Genomic DNA, 18505 nt, shown 5'->3' on the forward strand with positions numbered 1-18505 from the left:
TGCAGAACTCTCAGAGATTGAGCCAAATGTATTCCTTCGTCCATTTCTGGAAGTCATTCGCTCTGAAGACACCACTGGTCCTATCACCGGCCTGGCACTCACCTCTGTCAACAAGTTCCTGTCCTGTGCACTCATAGGTGAGCGCTTATGCTTTGTGACACCTGCAGCATTCCATGTCCTGCTGCACAGGCCTTAAACCATCAGTCCCTTTCCTAGGAGAGACATAGGCTGACTTATTCCTCATCATGCTAATTGACTGGGTTGTCCATGAAGGGAGAGAAGAGAGGAGATTGCCTGGACTCTAGTTTCCACCACACTTTGGAGAGTTAAGAATGTGGTACCCTTGATGGTTTAGTTTGCCCTTTTTGAAAATTACTTTTTTTTATTTATTTGTATGCAAAGGAGCAGACGTTTCTAAAATTACAACAGGGAAGCTGGGAGAGGGGACATGCACACAGAAGGGTATCCACATGGAGGTCAGAGGACAATTTGTGGCTAGGTTTTCTTCTCCCATCATTAATTAGGCTTGACAGCAAGTTCCTTTACGCACTGAGCCATCCATCCCCACCTCCTGTGGTTTGCCTTATTTTCCAATTTGTGCTTATTGTAAGAAAACTACATTAGAAATGTCTGAAATAAAGGTCTCTCCTCTCTCTTAGCGCCAGAGTCTCTAAGTAAATGGTGTTGAGGACATGCCTTGATTGCACTTATCCTTTTCTTAATGCACATAAATATGAACTCCCCCCCCCCCCCATGCACATACTCATCTTAAGACGGGTCTTTCTTTGTTGCCTGGAACTTCTTTAAGTTCTCCTGCCTCAGCCTCCCAAGTACTGGATATAGACAGTTATCTTTTTTTTAAAGATTTATTTATTCATTTTATGTGTATGTGCATGTACTTGAGTGTGTGTAGGGGTACCATGTGTATGCAGGTGCCCACAGAGGTCAGAAGAGGGTGTCAGATTCTCCTGACACTAGTTATGGTCATTTACGAGAAGCCCCATCTTGGTGCTGGGAACTGAACCTGAGTTGTCTGGAAGAGCTATCTCTCCAGCCTGATTATCCCCCCACACACACTTTTTTTTAAGTGGGAGGGAGGGTATTGTACTACATATTTTCTGTATTTCACTTAATAGTGCTTATTTGATTACACATATAATTATATAGCTGATTTATTCTTTTCATTGTAGGAAAACATTCTCTCTCTCTCTCTCTCTCTCTCTCTCTCTCTCTCTCTCTCTCCCTCACACACACACACACACACACACACACACATTTTACCTTTTAATTTTTTTTTTTTTAAGACAGAGTCTCATGCAGCACAAGGTGGCCTCAGACGCAGTCACTATGTAGAATGGCCTCTTGTGTAGAATGGACTCTGTGGATTTTAGTTCTCCCTGCCTTTACCTTCCCATTCTGGGATAAGAACCCTTTTTCTACCACATCCAGTTTTGTGAAGTGTTAGGATCAAAACAGTGGCTTCATGAATTCTAGGCAAGCAGTCTACATGCACAGCTCCTTTAATCCCATTGAAGTAAAGAATTCAATAGTTTTAGTTATGTCCACCCCATTGTACAACTATTTTTAACAAATATTTCTCAAACTTCTTCATGCCCAAACAGAAACTTTAATTATGAAATAACTCCCCATTTCTCCTCCCCATTCATCTTTGATATAACAGTGTTTTTTATTTAATGTTTACATTATTCTCTCTTTTGAAACCATTATAAATAAGCTGAAATTAAGCATCTGTGTTCCTATGGCCTTATTTATTAATTGTAGTTCTGTATGAAATGTTATAAGGGCTACATTTTATAGATCCCTTCCCTAGTAGGTTAGAACATTTATGTCCCTACTAGCAATGCTCTTGGAGTTTCCATTTCTCCTTGCTGTCTTCAGCCCTGAGTATTACCAGTTTTCTGTTTTGTGTGTGTGCCACTTTGGTGGGCAAAAATGTTGTTTTTATTTCCCGAGATTGAACTGTTGTTTTTCTTTTGTCCCTCTGTTGGATTTAACAGTTGTTGAAGCTTTCTGTACAGTAGGGATTGGAGTCTACTGTACTGGAAAGTGTTGTTCTCAGTCTATTCCTATCGTTGCACCCAGTCTATTTTTTCTATAGTAGGACCTCACACTTGCTAATAAGCAAGGACTCCACCACTGAGTTGTATCCCCTTAGTCAGTTTACGTAAGATGTGCATTTGGATTCCTTATTTTAGTTGATCTTGTCACTTAGAAGTTAAATCCCCACTCCACCCCCATTACAAACCCATTTGAAAAGAGTGAAGAGCAAAGAAAACAGGCAGCCAGCCCTTTTTGTTCCAAAATGGAGAGACAAGGTGAGATGAGGCTGAGGTTCAAGCCAGCCAGAAGCAAATGAATGACCTTTAAGTTCAGGGCGAGAAAACTCTATCTTTTCTAGAAAATTGGATTTACTTAGCTAACTCATTCAGGATTCTGAGCCTTGGGCGTCAGTCAGGTTAGGAGTAGGGAGGGAAGGTCTCAGCCTTTCCAGGCACAGGAGCCTCAGCATACCTTCCCTGAAGACATCAGTCCCAGGACTTGCCACCCTCAGCCTGAGCGCCACCTGCAGGTCATGTCTCTTCACAGCCTCCAGCAGCTGCCCTTCTGGGTCTTTCCCTTTGATCTTTTCTCCTTCCTCTGTCCCCTTCCTGGACTTGGCAAAGAGACTGGTCATTGGAGACCTCAGGCCAGCTGGTCAATGGAGTTTCCTTCGGTGGGAAAGGAGAATGTTGGAGGTGAGGATCGCTGTAGGCATGTGAAAAGGCGTGGAAGGAATGTGCAAGAGCCATAAAGCAAAACACGAAGGCTGGCAAGTCTCTCTGAAACTGGCTACCAAGTGACTAGAAGAGGAGTCTGGCAGAGTACAAGGTCTAATGAGCTCAAGCCAAGGAATCCTTTGTTTCTGCGACCTCCTAGCAGGAACCACCCACTGCCCTCTGGATCCTGCAGCCCAAGGCTTCTGAGATTATTTTCTGCTCCACAGACTGGCCTTTAGTTTGGGCCCGTGCGCCTGTCAGGTCAGGAGTGGTAGCACTGACTGTCCAGCTTACTGGCCCATTCTCCCTGTGATTCGAAGACCGGTCACTATTACCTGCCTTCTTAGGAAATGGACTTTGCTACTTTGTCCAAGGTGAAGGAATGAGAATTCAAAAAGATCTAAAGAATTTAAACCACTTTATCAAGAAATTATTGAAAGAGAAGAAGAAACAAACTCTCAGGAGCCTTGAGATGTGAGCAAGGCTGCTATTCACTGCTGAACTCTGACATGCCAATCAAGACCTAGCTTTCTTAAAGCCCTGAAGTCCTACATAAGGACTTTCAAGCAGGGCTGCAAGAGTATTTAAACAGGGTCCATAAAGAATGGGATTTTCTCTGCTGATTGAGAGAGATGGGAGGATGATAGGAGGAGGGGCTGGGTCACCACATTGTACCCCAAGTCTCAAATGCCTGCCCCCGTGCATGTCTCTGTAGAAGCCACTTGGTACTTAGAAGAGGGTGCTGCAAGTAGGACAGAGTCTTGGGCATGTCAGAGACTAGTGCCAAGAAGACAGAAGAGAAAAAGAAAAAGTACTCACCTTTGATGAAAGTCTTCCTGGCTCATTGTGCAAGAGAAATGCTCAGGTTTCTTGGCAATCCCCCAAACTTTAGGCTCAGGAACTCTGTTAATTTCAGGTACCAAAAAGGGGGAAATTGCCATGTGTGGTGACACATACCTTTAAAGCCCAGCACAGGAGCAGAGATGGGGGACCTGTGAATTCAAGGTTAGTCTGGTCTAGTGAGTTTCAGGCAAGTCAGGGCTACATAGCAAGACCTTGTCTCACAAATGAAGAAAAAGGAGGGAGGGGTGGCAAGATCCGTGTCCTTACTCGTACCACTGGGTCAGGTGGGCTCCTGCTCTCCATGCTCCCTGACCCTCAGCACCGCCTGAGCTTCACTCATGTGCTGCCTTTCTTCCTGCTTACCTCCATGAGCTCACTTTTCAGGACCAAGCACCAGAACCGACCTTCTGCAGGACTCTAGGCCTGGCTGGAGGCAGGTTTGTAGCCTGCTCCTTGTGGCTGTTTGCCACAAGAGTAGAGCAGAGTTTGTCCCTCCACAGATTTTGTTTAGGGTCAGCTTCTCACCTCTTTTCCACATCAAAAATCCTGCCTGCTCCCAGTCCCTAGTCTCCAGTCCCATTCAGTTTGTTTCTTTTTCCCTCCTACAGCCTGATTAGTTAAAGGGACAATATTTTTTTTTAAAGCCAGGTGTGTTTGGCACCTGCTTTATAATCCCAGCACTTGAGAGGCAGAGGAAGGAGGATAAGGAATTCAAGGCCACCCTTAGCTTCACAGTGAGCTCAAGGCCAGCCTAGACTCCATCCTGTCTCTAAAACCAAAAGCTAGCCAACTATATGAAAACAAGTTATTTGGAGGAAGTGGCAAGGTCTCTCTATATTATAGTCCTGGTTGGCTTCAAACTCATAATTCTCCTGCCCCAGCCTGGCAAGTGCTGGATCCCAATGTGTGGCCCCATACCTGGCCTTAGTACCATGATTCTTGCTGAGTGTTGTGAAAGAATGAATGTGAAGAGCCTTGGATCTGGGGTGCCGTGCCACCCAGACAGCAGTACTGGGAGCACAAACCATCTGTTTCCCTCCTTCCCTTATTCAATTGCACCAGAACACACAGCCAAAACAACCAAAGAGAAGTCACATTCAAGATGGGAAGACAAAAGCTGTAACCTTGGCATTCAAAGGTCTGACTCTGCCTGCTCTCTGCTCCTATTTCAAGACCCTTTCACTATGAAATGAGTAGCTTACCACTAATGATTTTTCAAGTGTGTCCCTAGACTAGCAGGATTAACTACCTGAGATCTTAGAAATGCAGGTTCTTAGGCTCTACTGTATCCCTACAAAATCAAAGCTTCTAGGGGCTCAGTTGGTAAAGCATTTGACACACAAACTTGAGGATCTTGAGTTTGGAGCCCTAGTACCCAGTGAAAAGCTGAGCACTGTAATTCCAGCTCTGGAGAGTTGGAAACAGGAGGATCGCTGTGCTCCACGTTTAGTGAGAGACCCTGTCTCAAAAATAAATAAGGTGGAGAGTGACTGAGGAAAACACCTGGCTGACATTGGCCTCTGGCCTACACACAGAGGAGGGTGGGGGGCAGGGGAACATGAAAAAAGCTTCTAGAAGTGAGCCAGACTGTGTGCTACAGGTAATTTTGATATATGAGAAGTGCTTTTTTACTCAGTGGAGTTGTGCAGAAGAGTTTGTTAAAACCAGTTATGAGGGGGAAAATTTTTTTGAGACAAGGTTTCTGTGTGTAACCCTGACTATCCTGGAACTTGCTCTGTTGATCAGGCTGGCCTTAAACTCACAGAGACCCACCTGCTTCTACCTCTCAAGTGCTGGGATTAAAAACATGTACTACCACCACTAGTATTATGGGTAAAATTCTTAGGTTGCTAGAAAACAAACAACAAAAACAAAAACAAATCAAAACAGTAGGTTAGGAGACTGATGAGAAAGCCAGTGTCTTCTCCAAGCAATTTATAGACAGGCCATCTTCCCTTTCTCGTCTTCTTGGCATAATTTAATTTGTCCCTTTTGCTGGTACAGATCCAACTCATGAGGGCACGGCAGAGGGCATGGAGAACATGGCAGATGCTGTCACTCATGCCCGTTTTGTGGGCACAGATCCTGCCAGTGATGAAGTTGTCCTGATGAAAATCCTTCAGGTAAGTGGGAGGGAAAAGCAATCAGGCTAATGGCCAAGGGCTGGTCTACCGGTTCTGCTTCTCAGGGTTGCCAGCAGCAGCATGAAGCTGTGTTTTGATTCCACTGAGGCTTTAGAGACTGACTCTGTTTCCAAACAAGGAGCTCAGGTACCCAAAGTAAAAGCTTTTTCTAAGGAAAATAATTAGGAGCCTTAAATGAAGGAGTATCAAATACCAGAAGCCCTTAATACATCTTGTACTTATGGTAGACTGTATCTGTATCGTCCATCTGTTAGGTCTGTGGGCTAGAGTTGCAGTGAGTTATGAACTATATCAGGACTATGCGGAGCAAAGAAAGGACTCCCAAGTCAGGCACATGGGAGTCTCTATTTTGAGTTTTTGTTTTGGGATTTTTTGTTTTGTTTTATTGTTTTGAGTCAGGGTTTCTCTTTGTAGCCTTAGCTATCCCGGAACTCACTCTGTAGACCAGGCTGCCCTCAAACTAAGAGCTCCACCTGCCTTTGCCTCCTGAGTGCTGGGATTAAGGCATGAACCACTGCCTTGCTCTATTTTGTTTTTTTTTAAAACAGGGTTTCTCTGTGTTACCCTGGCTGTTGATTTGTAGACCAGGCGAGCCTCAAACTGAAGATTTGCTGACCTCTGCCTCCAGAGTGCTGGGATTAAAGAAGTATACTACCACACTTGGCTTAATTTTTTTTTTTAATTTTTAAAACTTTTTGGTTTTGGTTTGGTGGAAACAGGGTTTTATATAATTAAGGAAGACCTTGAATTCTTATGCCTGTTTTGATCTCTCAAGTGCTAATATTACAAGTGTGTGATATTTTACCTAACTTTAAGTAAGCTTACTACTTTCTAATTTAAAAAAATAGAAAAAGAAACCCTGAAATTGGGCATGGTCATGCATACTTGTAATTAGAGCTCATAGGAGACTGAAGCAGGAAGACCACAAGTTCTAGCCCAACCTAGACTAAATAGTATGATCTTATGCCAAACAAAACAGGAGGTGAGGAGACTCTCAACCCTAAGCTGGACATGTGGCTCACTGGTAGAGCACTCACCTAGCATGTGAGTTTGATCTCCTGGGAAGATAGCTCAGTTTAGTAAACTGTGGCGTGTAAGCATGAAGACAGATGTCCCCAGTATCATGTAAAAAGCCAGGCATAGTGGTGAGTATACACGGAATCCCAGAGAAGCATAGACAAGAGGATACTGGGGCATTGCTGATCAGCTAGTCTAGCCTAATTGATGAACTCCAGGTCAGTGAGAGACCCAGCCTTAAATGAAGTTAGTCCACATGTATTAGTGTGTCCTCCACCACCCCATACCACACAGGAACATCCACACAACACAAGCAATGTGATAAGAAGAAGAAAGATTAAGAATGTACTTGCGGGGCTGGGGATTTAGCTCAGTGGTAGAGCGCTTACCTAGGAAGCGCAAGGCCCTGGGTTCGGTCCCCAGCTCCGAAAAAAAGAACCAAAAAAAAAAAAAAAAAAAAAAAAAAAAAGAATGTACTTGCTAGGTCCATTTTGTTGTTAATTTGTTTGTTTTGTTGATTGGTTGGTTGGTTGATTTCTCAAGACAGGGTTTCTCTGTGTAGCCCTGGCTGTCCTAAAACTTGCTCCGTAGACTACACTGGCTTCCCACTCAGCGATCCACCTGTCTCTGCCTCCCATGGAGAGCCCAGTTCTCTAGGTGTGTTTTCTACCTTCAGATCAGCTTGGCTCACCCTGCTTTGTTCCTCACAGAGTCTTCTCTTTCCTCCTCGTAGGTTCTCCGGACTTTGTTGCTAACCCCAGTGGGTACCCACTTAACAAATGAATCTGTATGTGAGATTATGCAGTCTTGCTTCCGGATTTGCTTTGAAATGAGGCTCAGTGGTAGGTGCTTGAGTACTAGGTCTTCATCCTGGGGCTGGTATATGAGCATAGATACAGGATGCTGTCTCTGAAGCCAGAGGAACAGGATTTAGCCATTATCCACCTTGGGTAACCTGAGGGGGTTTGTTCTGAAGCTAGAATAGAGTTCTCAATACACTATTGCAGGGCAGGAGTTAGGATGAATCTTAGATGGACTTACTTCCAGAACCAAATCTTCTCCCTTAGGGTTTCTGGGATTGACACCATTGGTAACCAAAGAAAACCCCATATAGTGTGTCCCCTTTTTCCTAACTCCATAGTACCACCTAGTGGTCTGGTAAAGTTATAGCTCCAGGCTGAGCTGGAGCTGGTTTTAATAAGTTTGGCATAATCCTTGGTAAACACAGTTTGGAGGGGAGTCTGCTCTGAGAGGTCTCCTGATAATAGCACAGCAAGTAATGACACCTGTGTTATTTGTTTTTGCCTGTGCAGAGTTATTGAGAAAATCCGCAGAGCACACTCTCGTAGACATGGTGCAGCTGCTCTTCACAAGGTAAACCTGCTGCTGTTTGCTTCTGCCCGGCTGCCTAGGCCTCTTGAGTCTGCCTGCTTCCATACAGCCACTTTAGGGACCTGGCCAACCCCACAACCACATCAGAAGCCACTGGGACTATAGATAGCAGTAGTTCTCTGGGCCCAGGGTTACTGAACAAGGGAGAAGGGAGAAAGAACTCCTGTGGCCTCAGGGAGGCAGAGGGTTATTTAATCTCTGCTTCCCAAACTTGTGTCTGTTTCTGTGTGGCAGCATCTGGGAAAGGGAGCACAGAGAAGATGCCAAATTTAAGCAGCCTGGAACAGGTAGCTGAGCTCCCGAAACTTAACCTGATTTCTGTACAAGAAGGTAGCCAACAATTGTAAAAAAAAAAAAAAAAAAAAAATTGGCCTTTATCATGGCTTACCTGGGACTTCCTAATTTTAGCACTTAAAAGTTCCATATCCTGGCAGACCCCTTAGTCCCAGGGAAACCTTGATCTTTGATTTCCCTAAGACAGACTCCTCATTTAGAGCCCAAGAAACCATTTTGTCCTAGATTACATTGCCTATTCTATATGTCCTTTCAAAAGATACCCTTAGGGAAGAATTGAAGCAGTGACTTAAACCAATGAGATTTCCTTTTGCTTTCAGGCTTTAATCCCTATTATCTGTACATTAGACTGTCCTTAGATTCTGCTATTGAGAGTTTCTTACTCCATGGATTTGCTGCCTTTAAAATACCAACCTGCTTTTACTGCTTTCTGTGCCCAACTATCTCTTGGCTTTCAGTAGCGCTTTTCAAGGATGAAAAGAACCTTCCTACTCCAAGGGTGCTTAGTTACCCTGTCCCAGTGACTGCTTCATCTGTATCTTACATATTCCAATTCCTATAGCTCTAAAGCTCTAAGGGGCTGAGATTAGCTTTCTTTCTAACTAGAGTTAAGTCACTTCCTAAAAGTGAACTAAGAGACAAGGACACTGTGCCAGTACAGCACTGCTCTAGGAGTTCTGGAGAAGAGCATTGTCATTATCCCCAGTAACACTTGGACTGTTCTCTATCTTACAGGTTACCGCAGTTTAAAGAAGAACCCAAGAGTTACGTGGGAACCAACTTGAAGAAGGTGGGATCTGAAAGTTCATCTGCTGTCCCTTGTCCAAACCACCCTAACCTCCGAACTTCAGTACTATGTTACTGCTCAGTAGCAAAGACATGCTTTCGCTTAGATGGGTCTACTTGTAATCTACAAATAACTGTCACTCTTATAAGTCAGAAATATACCTCCCATTTACCTCTCCTTCCTCCACCTCTCCTCTCTGACCTACCTGTCTTTGATGCTAGTGAGTCAGTCCTTAAGGGAACTGGACGAGGCTTACCAAGCTGGGGTAAAGATGCATATTGACAAAGATGAAAATCTGCCTCTCCCATTTGGCTCAGTCTTGTCAGCAAGTAAGAGTCCCAGGGAGGCTATGCCCCAAATTCCCCCCAATGCTGAATAACACTGGGTTTGCGCTTGTAATAGTCTCTATTGAAGAGATCAAATCAAAGGGTTCTCAGATTACTAAGAAAAGAATGGTGATCGGGATGCCTCTTTCTATCTTGAGCTGAAACTCTGGACTTCTCAGACCTCTGATAAGGTTCTGCCTGTGGAAATGACCCTTGGCTATTTGGTGCATGCACCTGACCTGCCCACTTTCCTTCCATTCATCCCCATTCCTGCCCTGTGCCCTATTGGCGCGTGTTTGAGTTTATTTTACTCTGTTTAAATCGTGCATTTGCCTGTCTTTCACAGATTTCTCCATGTCTCCTCAACACACTGGAGCTAAGTAGTGGGGAGCAGACCAAAGCCCTGAACCAGTTAGAGAGGGTACTACTCTTTAAGAACCTCAAGGTCTCTCTCCCTCTCCCTTTCCCTCTCCTTTACCCACTTTTATTTATTTATTTATTTATTTATTTATTTATTTATTTAAATGTTTATTTTTTTATATATGTAACACTGGGTCCCATTTCTGTTGTTCAGAGCACAACTTACCCACTCTAGTAACACAGCTTGGCTTTTGAAAGTTGCATGTGTTTGTAGCTTTGCAGTACTGGGAATTCTCCTGGGATTTCTGGGTGCTTGAAAGCAGAATGAAGTCTTGAACATCATATAATGAGCCTAGAAAAATGTGGGTCCTGCTGTCATCTTGTGGGGAGTCTTAAGACCCACCATTTCTAGAGAAATTACAGGGACCTCAAGCAAGATCCTTCTTCTCCCCTCCCCTGTCTCAGAGCTGGAGTAGAGAGCATAGTCCTGTGTAAATCTGGATACAAAGCTATATTGGTGGGGAAAAGTGTGACAGTCTTTGTTGTTGTTGTTACATGAAAGGGATCGTTGCAAAGTTTAGGTCTCTAGGTTGATAGAAAGGAACTAGGAACCAGGACACTGGGAATTTTCTAGAATCTGCAAAGATAACCTCTGCCCTTTAAAATTCAAAATGTAGGTGAGTTTAGGGAAGGAATATAAGCTAAAGATTGCCCGATCCTTGAGGTGTCCTTGCCTTTGAAAGACGAGAAAAGAAAGGGATAAAGGATTTCCGTGCTATCCATCACAAAAGTATGCATGGCAGAGGTGTGATTGTGAGCATTCCTGTCACTGCCGATGATTAACTCGGTGAGCAAGTGTGCTCTAACAAGGGGTCTCTGTCCTATTTGATTGCATTGTCTTGAATTTTTGTGTTTGCATAGTTAACAATTTCAGCTCTCTTCAGTCACTGGCCTGCATGTTGTCATGACTATTAGCCTCAGACCTGCAGTATTTTTATAAAGCTACTGTTGTCTTTTGGAATATAGATTTGTACAGATAAAGTGGTTAGTGGACACTTCCAACCTACTATACACCTTAGAACCTTAGGACACAGAACGTAGCAACAGTGAAGCCTTTGTGAAAACTGCCAGCCTTCCAATCAGAAAGCCAGGAACACTCACTGAAATAACGTAGTTGAAGCTAGATTTGCAAAATTCAAAGTAGAAGATAGGAATACCAATGTGTGTATGGCAAGGACGGCCATTCCTGACTGTCATTCTCAGTAGAAGCGGGACTCACAGTGTGACTGTCATTCTTAGAAGTGGGACTCATAGAGTGAAGCCTTCTGGAAAGAAGAGTTATCTTATAAACCTTTAGTTGTTTGGACCTCTTGAAGCTTAGTGATAATGACCAATAAAGCCAAATGTTCCTTGTTTTCTTTCATTGGTCTTTTGGGTTTCTTCCCTCCTGTTTGGCTTGTTCTCTGAGATCATTTTCTACCATGAGCGGGATCTACCTGAACTCCAAGGTTACTTACTGACAAGAGCACCCTGGTTCCTGTTTAGTCACAGAAGCTCATGTCTAGGCATATGACTGCAGGTGTTTTGGAGATAGAAGAACAAGAATATGAATCCAATGAGAAGCTGGTACTGTGTTAAGAATTGGGAGAAAGGTTCAGTTTGAGGGCCTCCTTTATTAGGAGGAGATTTGGAGAAGGAAGGAAGAATTATCTTAGCAGGTGATCAGAAACTATCAAAACTTTGAGAGTGAGGGAGCTGGAAGAAGAAATCTTATCTCCAAATATCAGAAGAAATTGAATAGATTCTTTTAAGTTGTGTGTAGTGGTGCTGGGGATGTAGCTCAGTTGCAAGAGCCCTGGATTGAGCCCAGTACCACCTAAGAGGAGTGTGGGGGGCACACACCTGTAATCCCAGCTCTTGGGAAGTGGAAGCAGAATGCAGAGTTCAAGGTCATCCTTGGCCACATAGTAAGTTTGAGGCCTGCAAAAGAAATAACAGAATCAATAAAGTGTATCTAGGAGGAGCAGCTGTAAGAACAGCAAGAGGACTTACTGCTGTACCAGAATTGGGAGCAGCCGCAGGGCAGTCTTCCATTGTTAACTCCACAAGTAAATCAGCACACCCTTCTTTTTTCTAAAAAAATCAACTTTGACCATCCATTTTAGTGTAGAATTTCCAGAACAAGGGTTGTCCTTATGGTCTAAGTCCCAGTCTGTGCCTTAGTGGGAAAGCTTTGAATCTAGATAGGAAAGGGTAGGTGCTATACCTTGATAAGAACTTGAACTAGGAACTGCCCTGCAGTGACTATGCAAGGGTCTGTAGCCTGAGGCTCTGGGCAAAGCCCTCTTACCTTTTCAGCAAGAGGCTCATGCACCATGTACAGCACCAGGGACCCAGGAAGCAGAGTGATAAGTGTGACAGCTGGCCGTATCAATGACTAATCCAAACGCAAAATGTTGCCTTCCATGAGGAAGCCTCTGTGCCAATTCAAAAAGCTGTAAATGGAGAGGCATAAGTGTATACTCTGATGGTCTAGATTATTAAATACTGGTGTGGGGTATAAGCTGTTTTCTAGAGACCAGCTGACTGAGTAATGAGATATTTCTAGGAATAACACCATAGTTTAATTACTCTTTTAGTCTGGATACTAATGGTGTGTGGTATTTCCAGCTGAAAATGAGAGCAGGAGGCATGAGTGACTCATCCAAGTGGAAGAAACAGAAGCGATCCCCTCGACCTCCACGTCATACAACCAAAGTCATGCCAGGTTCAGAGCTGCCCACCCCAAATGGAGCCGCCTTATCCTCTAACCTTACTGGTGAGTGCCCTGGGTTGCTTCTTATTCAAACACACAGAGAAGATCCTTTTTTTTTTCAGGGATTTGAAATGGAAAGCTGGTTAACTGAGGGAACTCCAAATCAAATCAGACCATGTCCATTTATGACCTTGTGTTAAACGACTTCGGTTCGTTCACTTTTCATAGAGCCTCACTACTCTTGAGGCATTTATAGATGAGCCTTCAGTCTAAGCAGGAGCCTGGTGCTGTAGAGGATGCATTCCTCACAAAGGCTCTGTCTTCACATTTCATGCTTTCCTTGTCAGGTGGCATGCCCTTCATTGAGGCACCCACATCCATCTCCTCTGCAAGTTCAGAAGCTGCCTCCACAGTGGTCAGTCCCTGTACAGATAGTGGCCTGGAATTATCCTCCCAGGCTACCTCCAAGGAGGACCTCACCGACCTGGAGCAAGCTGGCTCCCCAAGGGAGATCACCACCACAGAGCCTGGGAGCACTGAGATAGGAGTTTCTGATCAGCTTGACCCTCAGGTATTTCTAAAGCCCCTCTTCAGTTCTACAGGGTACTGTAGGAACTGGCTTGTTCTTTTGGGGGTTTTGTACCCAAGCCTTAGCCAAGAAGGTTTAGCCAAGCATGGTGGTACATGTCTTTAATCTCAGCACTCGGGAGGCAAAGGCAGGTGAATCTCTGTGAGTTCAAGCCCAACTTGATCTACAGAGAGAGTTCCAAGGCAGCTTGAGCTATACAGTTAGGGTTTCATTGCTGTGAAGAGACACCATGACCAAAGCAACTCTTATAAGGACAACATTAAATTGGGCTGGCTTACAAGCTTTAGATGTTCAGCCCATTAACTTCAAGGTGGGCAATGTGCACTATCCAGGCAGGCATGGTGCTGGAGAAACTGAGTTTTACATCTTATTTCAAAGGCAACCAAAAGTCTCTCACAAGCAGTTAGAAGTTCTTAAAGCCCACCCCAGAGTGACACACTTCCTCCAACAAGGCCACACCTACTCCAGTGCCACACCTAATAGTGCCACTCCCTAGGCCAAGCATATTCAAACCACCGCATCCTGTTTCCTACAATTATTTTTGCTGACCAGAAAGCATATAGTATGACTTGCTGTGATAAGATTTATCAATGTCAATATAGATAGCATCTGAAAAAAGGGAGGGACAGCTTTTACAGGAAGGTAATCATCCAAACCCTAAGCCTTGTGAGAGCTTTGCCCCTGTAGAGTTCTGTTGTCCTAGACAGTGGTTCTTCAGGTGGTCCTGAGCCATCTTATATTGATGTATCAATCAATGAGCTGTGGACCATTGAAGACAGCTTGGGAGCCATAAACTTCAGGGGAATAAATTCTAAGTTGTTTTTGCCTCATTTTTGTTCCTATGTCTGACTGCTGTTGGTCATAGCAGGAAGGGGCCCATGTAGAAAAGGCCCAGTCAGCATCGGTGGAATCTATCCCTGAAGTGCTAGAGGAGTGCACATCCCCTACTGACCATTCTGACTCTGCCTCTGTCCATGACATGGATTATGTCAATCCTCGGGGCGTGCGCTTTACCCAGTCCTCCCAGAAAGAAGGTAGGTACTCTCTGGAAGGCTCTGCCCGTTCATCTACCCAATCCTACCAGATATTTTATCTGAGCCTAGAGCAGCTTCGATGAAGGCAACTATCACCTGTGAGTCGATTTTCTAGACAGGAAATGATATCAAGCTATAAAACTATTGGCATGGGGTTGGGGATTTGGCTCAGTGGTAGAGCGCTTGCCTAGGAAGCGCAAGGCCCTGGGTTCAGTCCCCAGCTCCGAAAAAAAGAACCAAAAAAAAAAAAAAAAAACTATTGGCATATAGAACTTTTCCCTAAATCATTCAGAGCATTAGAGAGACTATAGGAGGAGAGGGAGAACAATATAGAACTTAGGCCTTTTAAGAAAAATCCTTGGTTTTGATTTCATCCATTAATTTCTTTGGAGGAAATTAATTTCCTGAAATTGCCACAGATAAGGGCTAGAAGATGGCTCAGTGGGTGAGATTACTTCTCTGCAAGCATGAGGACATGAGTTCAAATCCCTTGTACCCATGTAAAGAGCTAGGCATGGCTGCACGTACCTGTAATCCCATCATTGGGGTTTGCAAACATTTGGGTCTGGAGAGTTTGCTGAAACAATGAGTTTCCAGGTCAGTGAGAGATCTATTTAAGCCAATAAAACAGAACAATAAGAGGAAGGCATCTAACATCCTTTGTGACTTCCAAATATACATTCTCAGTCACATACACCTGCACACCATACCACACCTGCACATGCATGCACCAAACACATCAACACACCAACACGGCACAGGTTTTTGCCATGGATAACACAGACCCATATGCTATCAAGCAGCTGGGGTATGTCTTAATCTTCATGTTCTCTTCCCACCTTTTCAGGCACAGCTTTGGTTCCTTATGGTCTTCCTTGCATCCGTGAGCTCTTCCGCTTCCTTATCTCCCTCACAAATCCACATGACCGCCATAACTCTGAGGTTATGATCCACATGGGACTTCATTTGCTGACAGTAGCTCTTGAGTCAGCCCCTGTGGCCCAGTGCCAGACCCTCTTGGGTCTCATCAAGGATGAGATGTGCCGACACTTATTCCAGGTAAGACTGGGTTGCCCAGAGATCTTGGTTGTTTTTTGAGATTGAGAAGCCACTAGAATATGATTAGCTTCCTTTCAGTTGGCCAGAAGCCACAGTAAAAGTTCCCATAGCTCTCCAAGGACTTGAAGAAGGAATGGCTAAATCAAAACCCAGTCTTGGTACATATCTGTAATCCAGCACTTGGGAGGGAGAGGCAGGAAGATAAGCAATCCAAGGTAATTTTCAGCTATGTAGTGAACCAGCCTGAGCTACATGAGCTCCTATCTCAAACAAACTAACAAACAAACAACAAAATAACAAAAACAAGCCAACAAGATGGCTCAGTGGTAAAAGGATGTACCATCAAGCCTGATGTGCTGAATTGATCCTAGAAGGTGGAATGAGAGGAGTGTCTCCTTGGGATGTACCTTTTCATGTGTGCCCTGCTCCCCTCCTACACAAAAACAAATAAATGGAAAATAAAGTTTGTTTTTGACAAAAAGAAAAAAAGAGTCTCTGTTAGTTGAACTATACCCAATCTCAGAAACCTCATGGCTTCCCACTCTGATCCCCAGCTACTCAGCGTAGAGCGGCTGAACCTTTACGCTGCTTCCCTACGAGTGTGCTTTTTGCTCTTTGAGAGCATGCGGGAACACCTCAAGTTCCAGTTGGAGGTAAGTTTCTTGACCTTGGAAAGTAAACCAAAAACAGTAAACTACATGGCATTATCAATGGAGCCAGCTCAATGAATCATGCTTTAGATGGGTTCTTATTTATTCTCAACCACAGCTTCCCCTTCTTTCATGCCTCCCAGTCCCTCTCACCTCCCCTCTCCCTCACATCCACTCTCCCCACCTTCCCATTCCCATCTCAGAAAGAGCAGGCCTCCCAGGGAGATCAACTGAACACTGTACAAAAAGATACAGTAAGACCAGGCACAAGACTGGGTGAGCTAACCCACTAGGAGGAAAAGAGTCCCAAAAACAGACAAAAGAGTCAGAGACACCCCCACTCTCACTATCAGGAGTCCTCCCAAAACACCAAGCCAATAACCATATCTTCAGAGGGTCTAGTACAGAGCTATGCAGGCTTAAAATTGCTGCTTCGGACTGGGAACCCCTGTGTGTCCTGCTGAGTTGATTGCAAAGACCATGCTTTTCCAGTGTCCTCTACCCCTCTGGCTCCCACAGTTCCTCCTCCCCTCTTCCACTGTATCTCAGGGGAGGAACCCAGTGGAAAATCTGGGCTCTCTCTCCACCTATTCGGCTGTGGGTCTCTGTATCTGCTCTAAGCCAGGGGCAGCCTCTCTGATGAGAACTGTGCTAGGTACCAATCAATGAGATCTATGTGTAGAAGATTCTCAATCATTTCTTTGACCCTTTTTTTTTTTTTTTTTTTTTTTTTTTTTTTTTTTTGCCAGTGTGTGTAGTTCTACAGTAGGTCTCTGGCCTATCCAGCCTCCAATTCCTGATCATCCAGGCAGTATTGGGTATGGGCCCCCTCTCATGGGATTGCCTCAAATTACACAAGCCATTGGTAGGCCATTCCCACAGGTTCTGTGCCACCGTTGCCCCTGCATATCTTGCAGGCAGGACAGATTGTAGGTAGAAGGTTTTTTGGCTGGGTTGGTGTCCCAGTTCCACCACTAGAAGCCTTGCCTGGTTACAGAAGATGGACAGTTCAGGTTCTGTGTCCTCCATTTTTACGAGTCCTCTCTAGGGTCACTCTTGGAGATTCCAGGAAGTTTTCACTACACTAGGTTTCCATATCACCACCACTACCCCCCAGTGCCCTCCAGCTCCAGTCATCTCTCCCTGAACTGTCTCCCTCCATCTACCGCCACACGATCCCTCTGCCCCCGGTATACTCAAACTCTATCTCCACTTCCCAGAGAGATCCATTTGACCCTCACTCGCTCACACACCCACCCCAGCCCTCTTTGTTACTTAGGCTCTCTGGGTCTGTGGAGTGTTCATGCATCCTTTACTTAACAGCTGATACTCACTTAGAAGTGACTGCTATCATTTTGTCTTTCTGAGTCTGAGTTACCTCACTCAGAAAGATCTTTTTTCTAGTTCCATCCGTTTGCCTGCAGATTTCATGCCATTGTTTTTAAAGGCTGAGTAACAAATACTCCATTGTGTAAGTGTACCACATTTTCTTTTTCTTTTTCTTTTTCTTTTTTTTTTTTTTTTTTTTGGTTCTTTTTTTCGGAGCTGGGGACTGAACCCAGGGCCTTGTGCTTCCTAGGCAAGCGCTCTACCACTGAGCTAAATCCCCAGCCCCGTACCACATTTTCTTTATCCATTCTTCAGTTGATCCAGGTTGTTTCCAGTTTCTCACTATTCTGAATAATGCTGCTCTGTACATAGTTGAGCAAGTGTCCTAGGATGGAGAGTCCTTTGCGTATATGCCCAAAAGTGTTAGGTCCGGGTTTTGAGGTAGACAGTTCCCAGTTTTCTGAGAAACCACAAAATTGATTTCCAAAGTGGCTGTACAAGTTTGTACTCCCTCCAGCAGTGGAGGACTTGCTCCCATCCTCCTTGCTCCCATCCTCGCCAGCACGAGCTGTCGCCTGTGGTTTTGATCTTAGCCATTCTGAGGTCCAAGATAGACTCTCAGTCATTTTGATTTTCAGTTCCCTGATGGCTGAGGATGTTGAACATTTAAGTGTTTCTCAGTCATTTGAGGTTTCCTCTGTTAAGAATTCTGTCTAGATCTGTACCCTATTTTTTAATTGGGTTATTTGGTTTGTTTATGTCTAGTTTCTTTAATTCTTTATATACTTTGTATAGTAGCCCTCTGTCAGATGTGGAGTTGGTGAAAATTTCTCCCATTCTGTAGGCTACTGTTTTGTTCTGTTAATGGTGTCCTTTGATTTACAATAAGAAGTGTTTCTGTTTCACGAGGTCCCATTTGTTAACTGTTTGTCCTATTGCCTGCGCTCTGTTCAGGAATCGTCTCCTGTGCCAATACATTCAAGGCTGTTTCCCCACTTTCTCTTCTATTGAGTTCAGTGTATCTGGTTTTATATTGAGGTCTTTGATCCACTTGGACTTGAGTTTTGTTCAGGGTGATAGATATGGATCTATTTACATTCTTCTATATGCAGACATCTAATTACATTAACATCATTTGTTGAAGATGCT

General features: G+C 44.3%; 1 protein-coding gene across 13 annotated transcripts in view; it reads left to right on the forward strand.

Moving 5' to 3' along the window:
- The window catches only part of Gbf1 (golgi brefeldin A resistant guanine nucleotide exchange factor 1), a 128696-nt gene that overhangs the window by 88272 nt on the left and 21919 nt on the right, over positions 1-18505 (forward strand). For 3 of the 13 annotated variants that reach the window (XM_039080486.2, XM_006231496.5, XM_006231498.5), the window contains 11 exons: positions 6-137; positions 5625-5743; positions 7515-7623; positions 8095-8155; positions 9203-9257; positions 9927-10025; positions 12611-12758; positions 13043-13266; positions 14150-14318; positions 15166-15377; positions 15932-16030. In XM_039080486.2, the coding sequence (XP_038936414.1) occupies positions 6-137; positions 5625-5743; positions 7515-7623; positions 8095-8155; positions 9203-9257; positions 9927-10025; positions 12611-12758; positions 13043-13266; positions 14150-14318; positions 15166-15377; positions 15932-16030 (1427 nt within the window). The remainder of the gene's footprint in view (positions 1-5; positions 138-5624; positions 5744-7514; positions 7624-8094; positions 8156-9202; positions 9258-9926; positions 10026-12610; positions 12759-13042; positions 13267-14149; positions 14319-15165; positions 15378-15931; positions 16031-18505) is intronic. The other 10 variants (XM_006231500.5, XM_006231501.5, XM_063264977.1 and 7 more) reach the window with 5 other exon arrangements.

The sequence above is a fragment of the Rattus norvegicus genome, chromosome 1 (assembly GCF_036323735.1).
Source record: "Rattus norvegicus strain BN/NHsdMcwi chromosome 1, GRCr8, whole genome shotgun sequence".
NCBI lineage: Eukaryota > Metazoa > Chordata > Mammalia > Rodentia > Muridae > Rattus > Rattus norvegicus.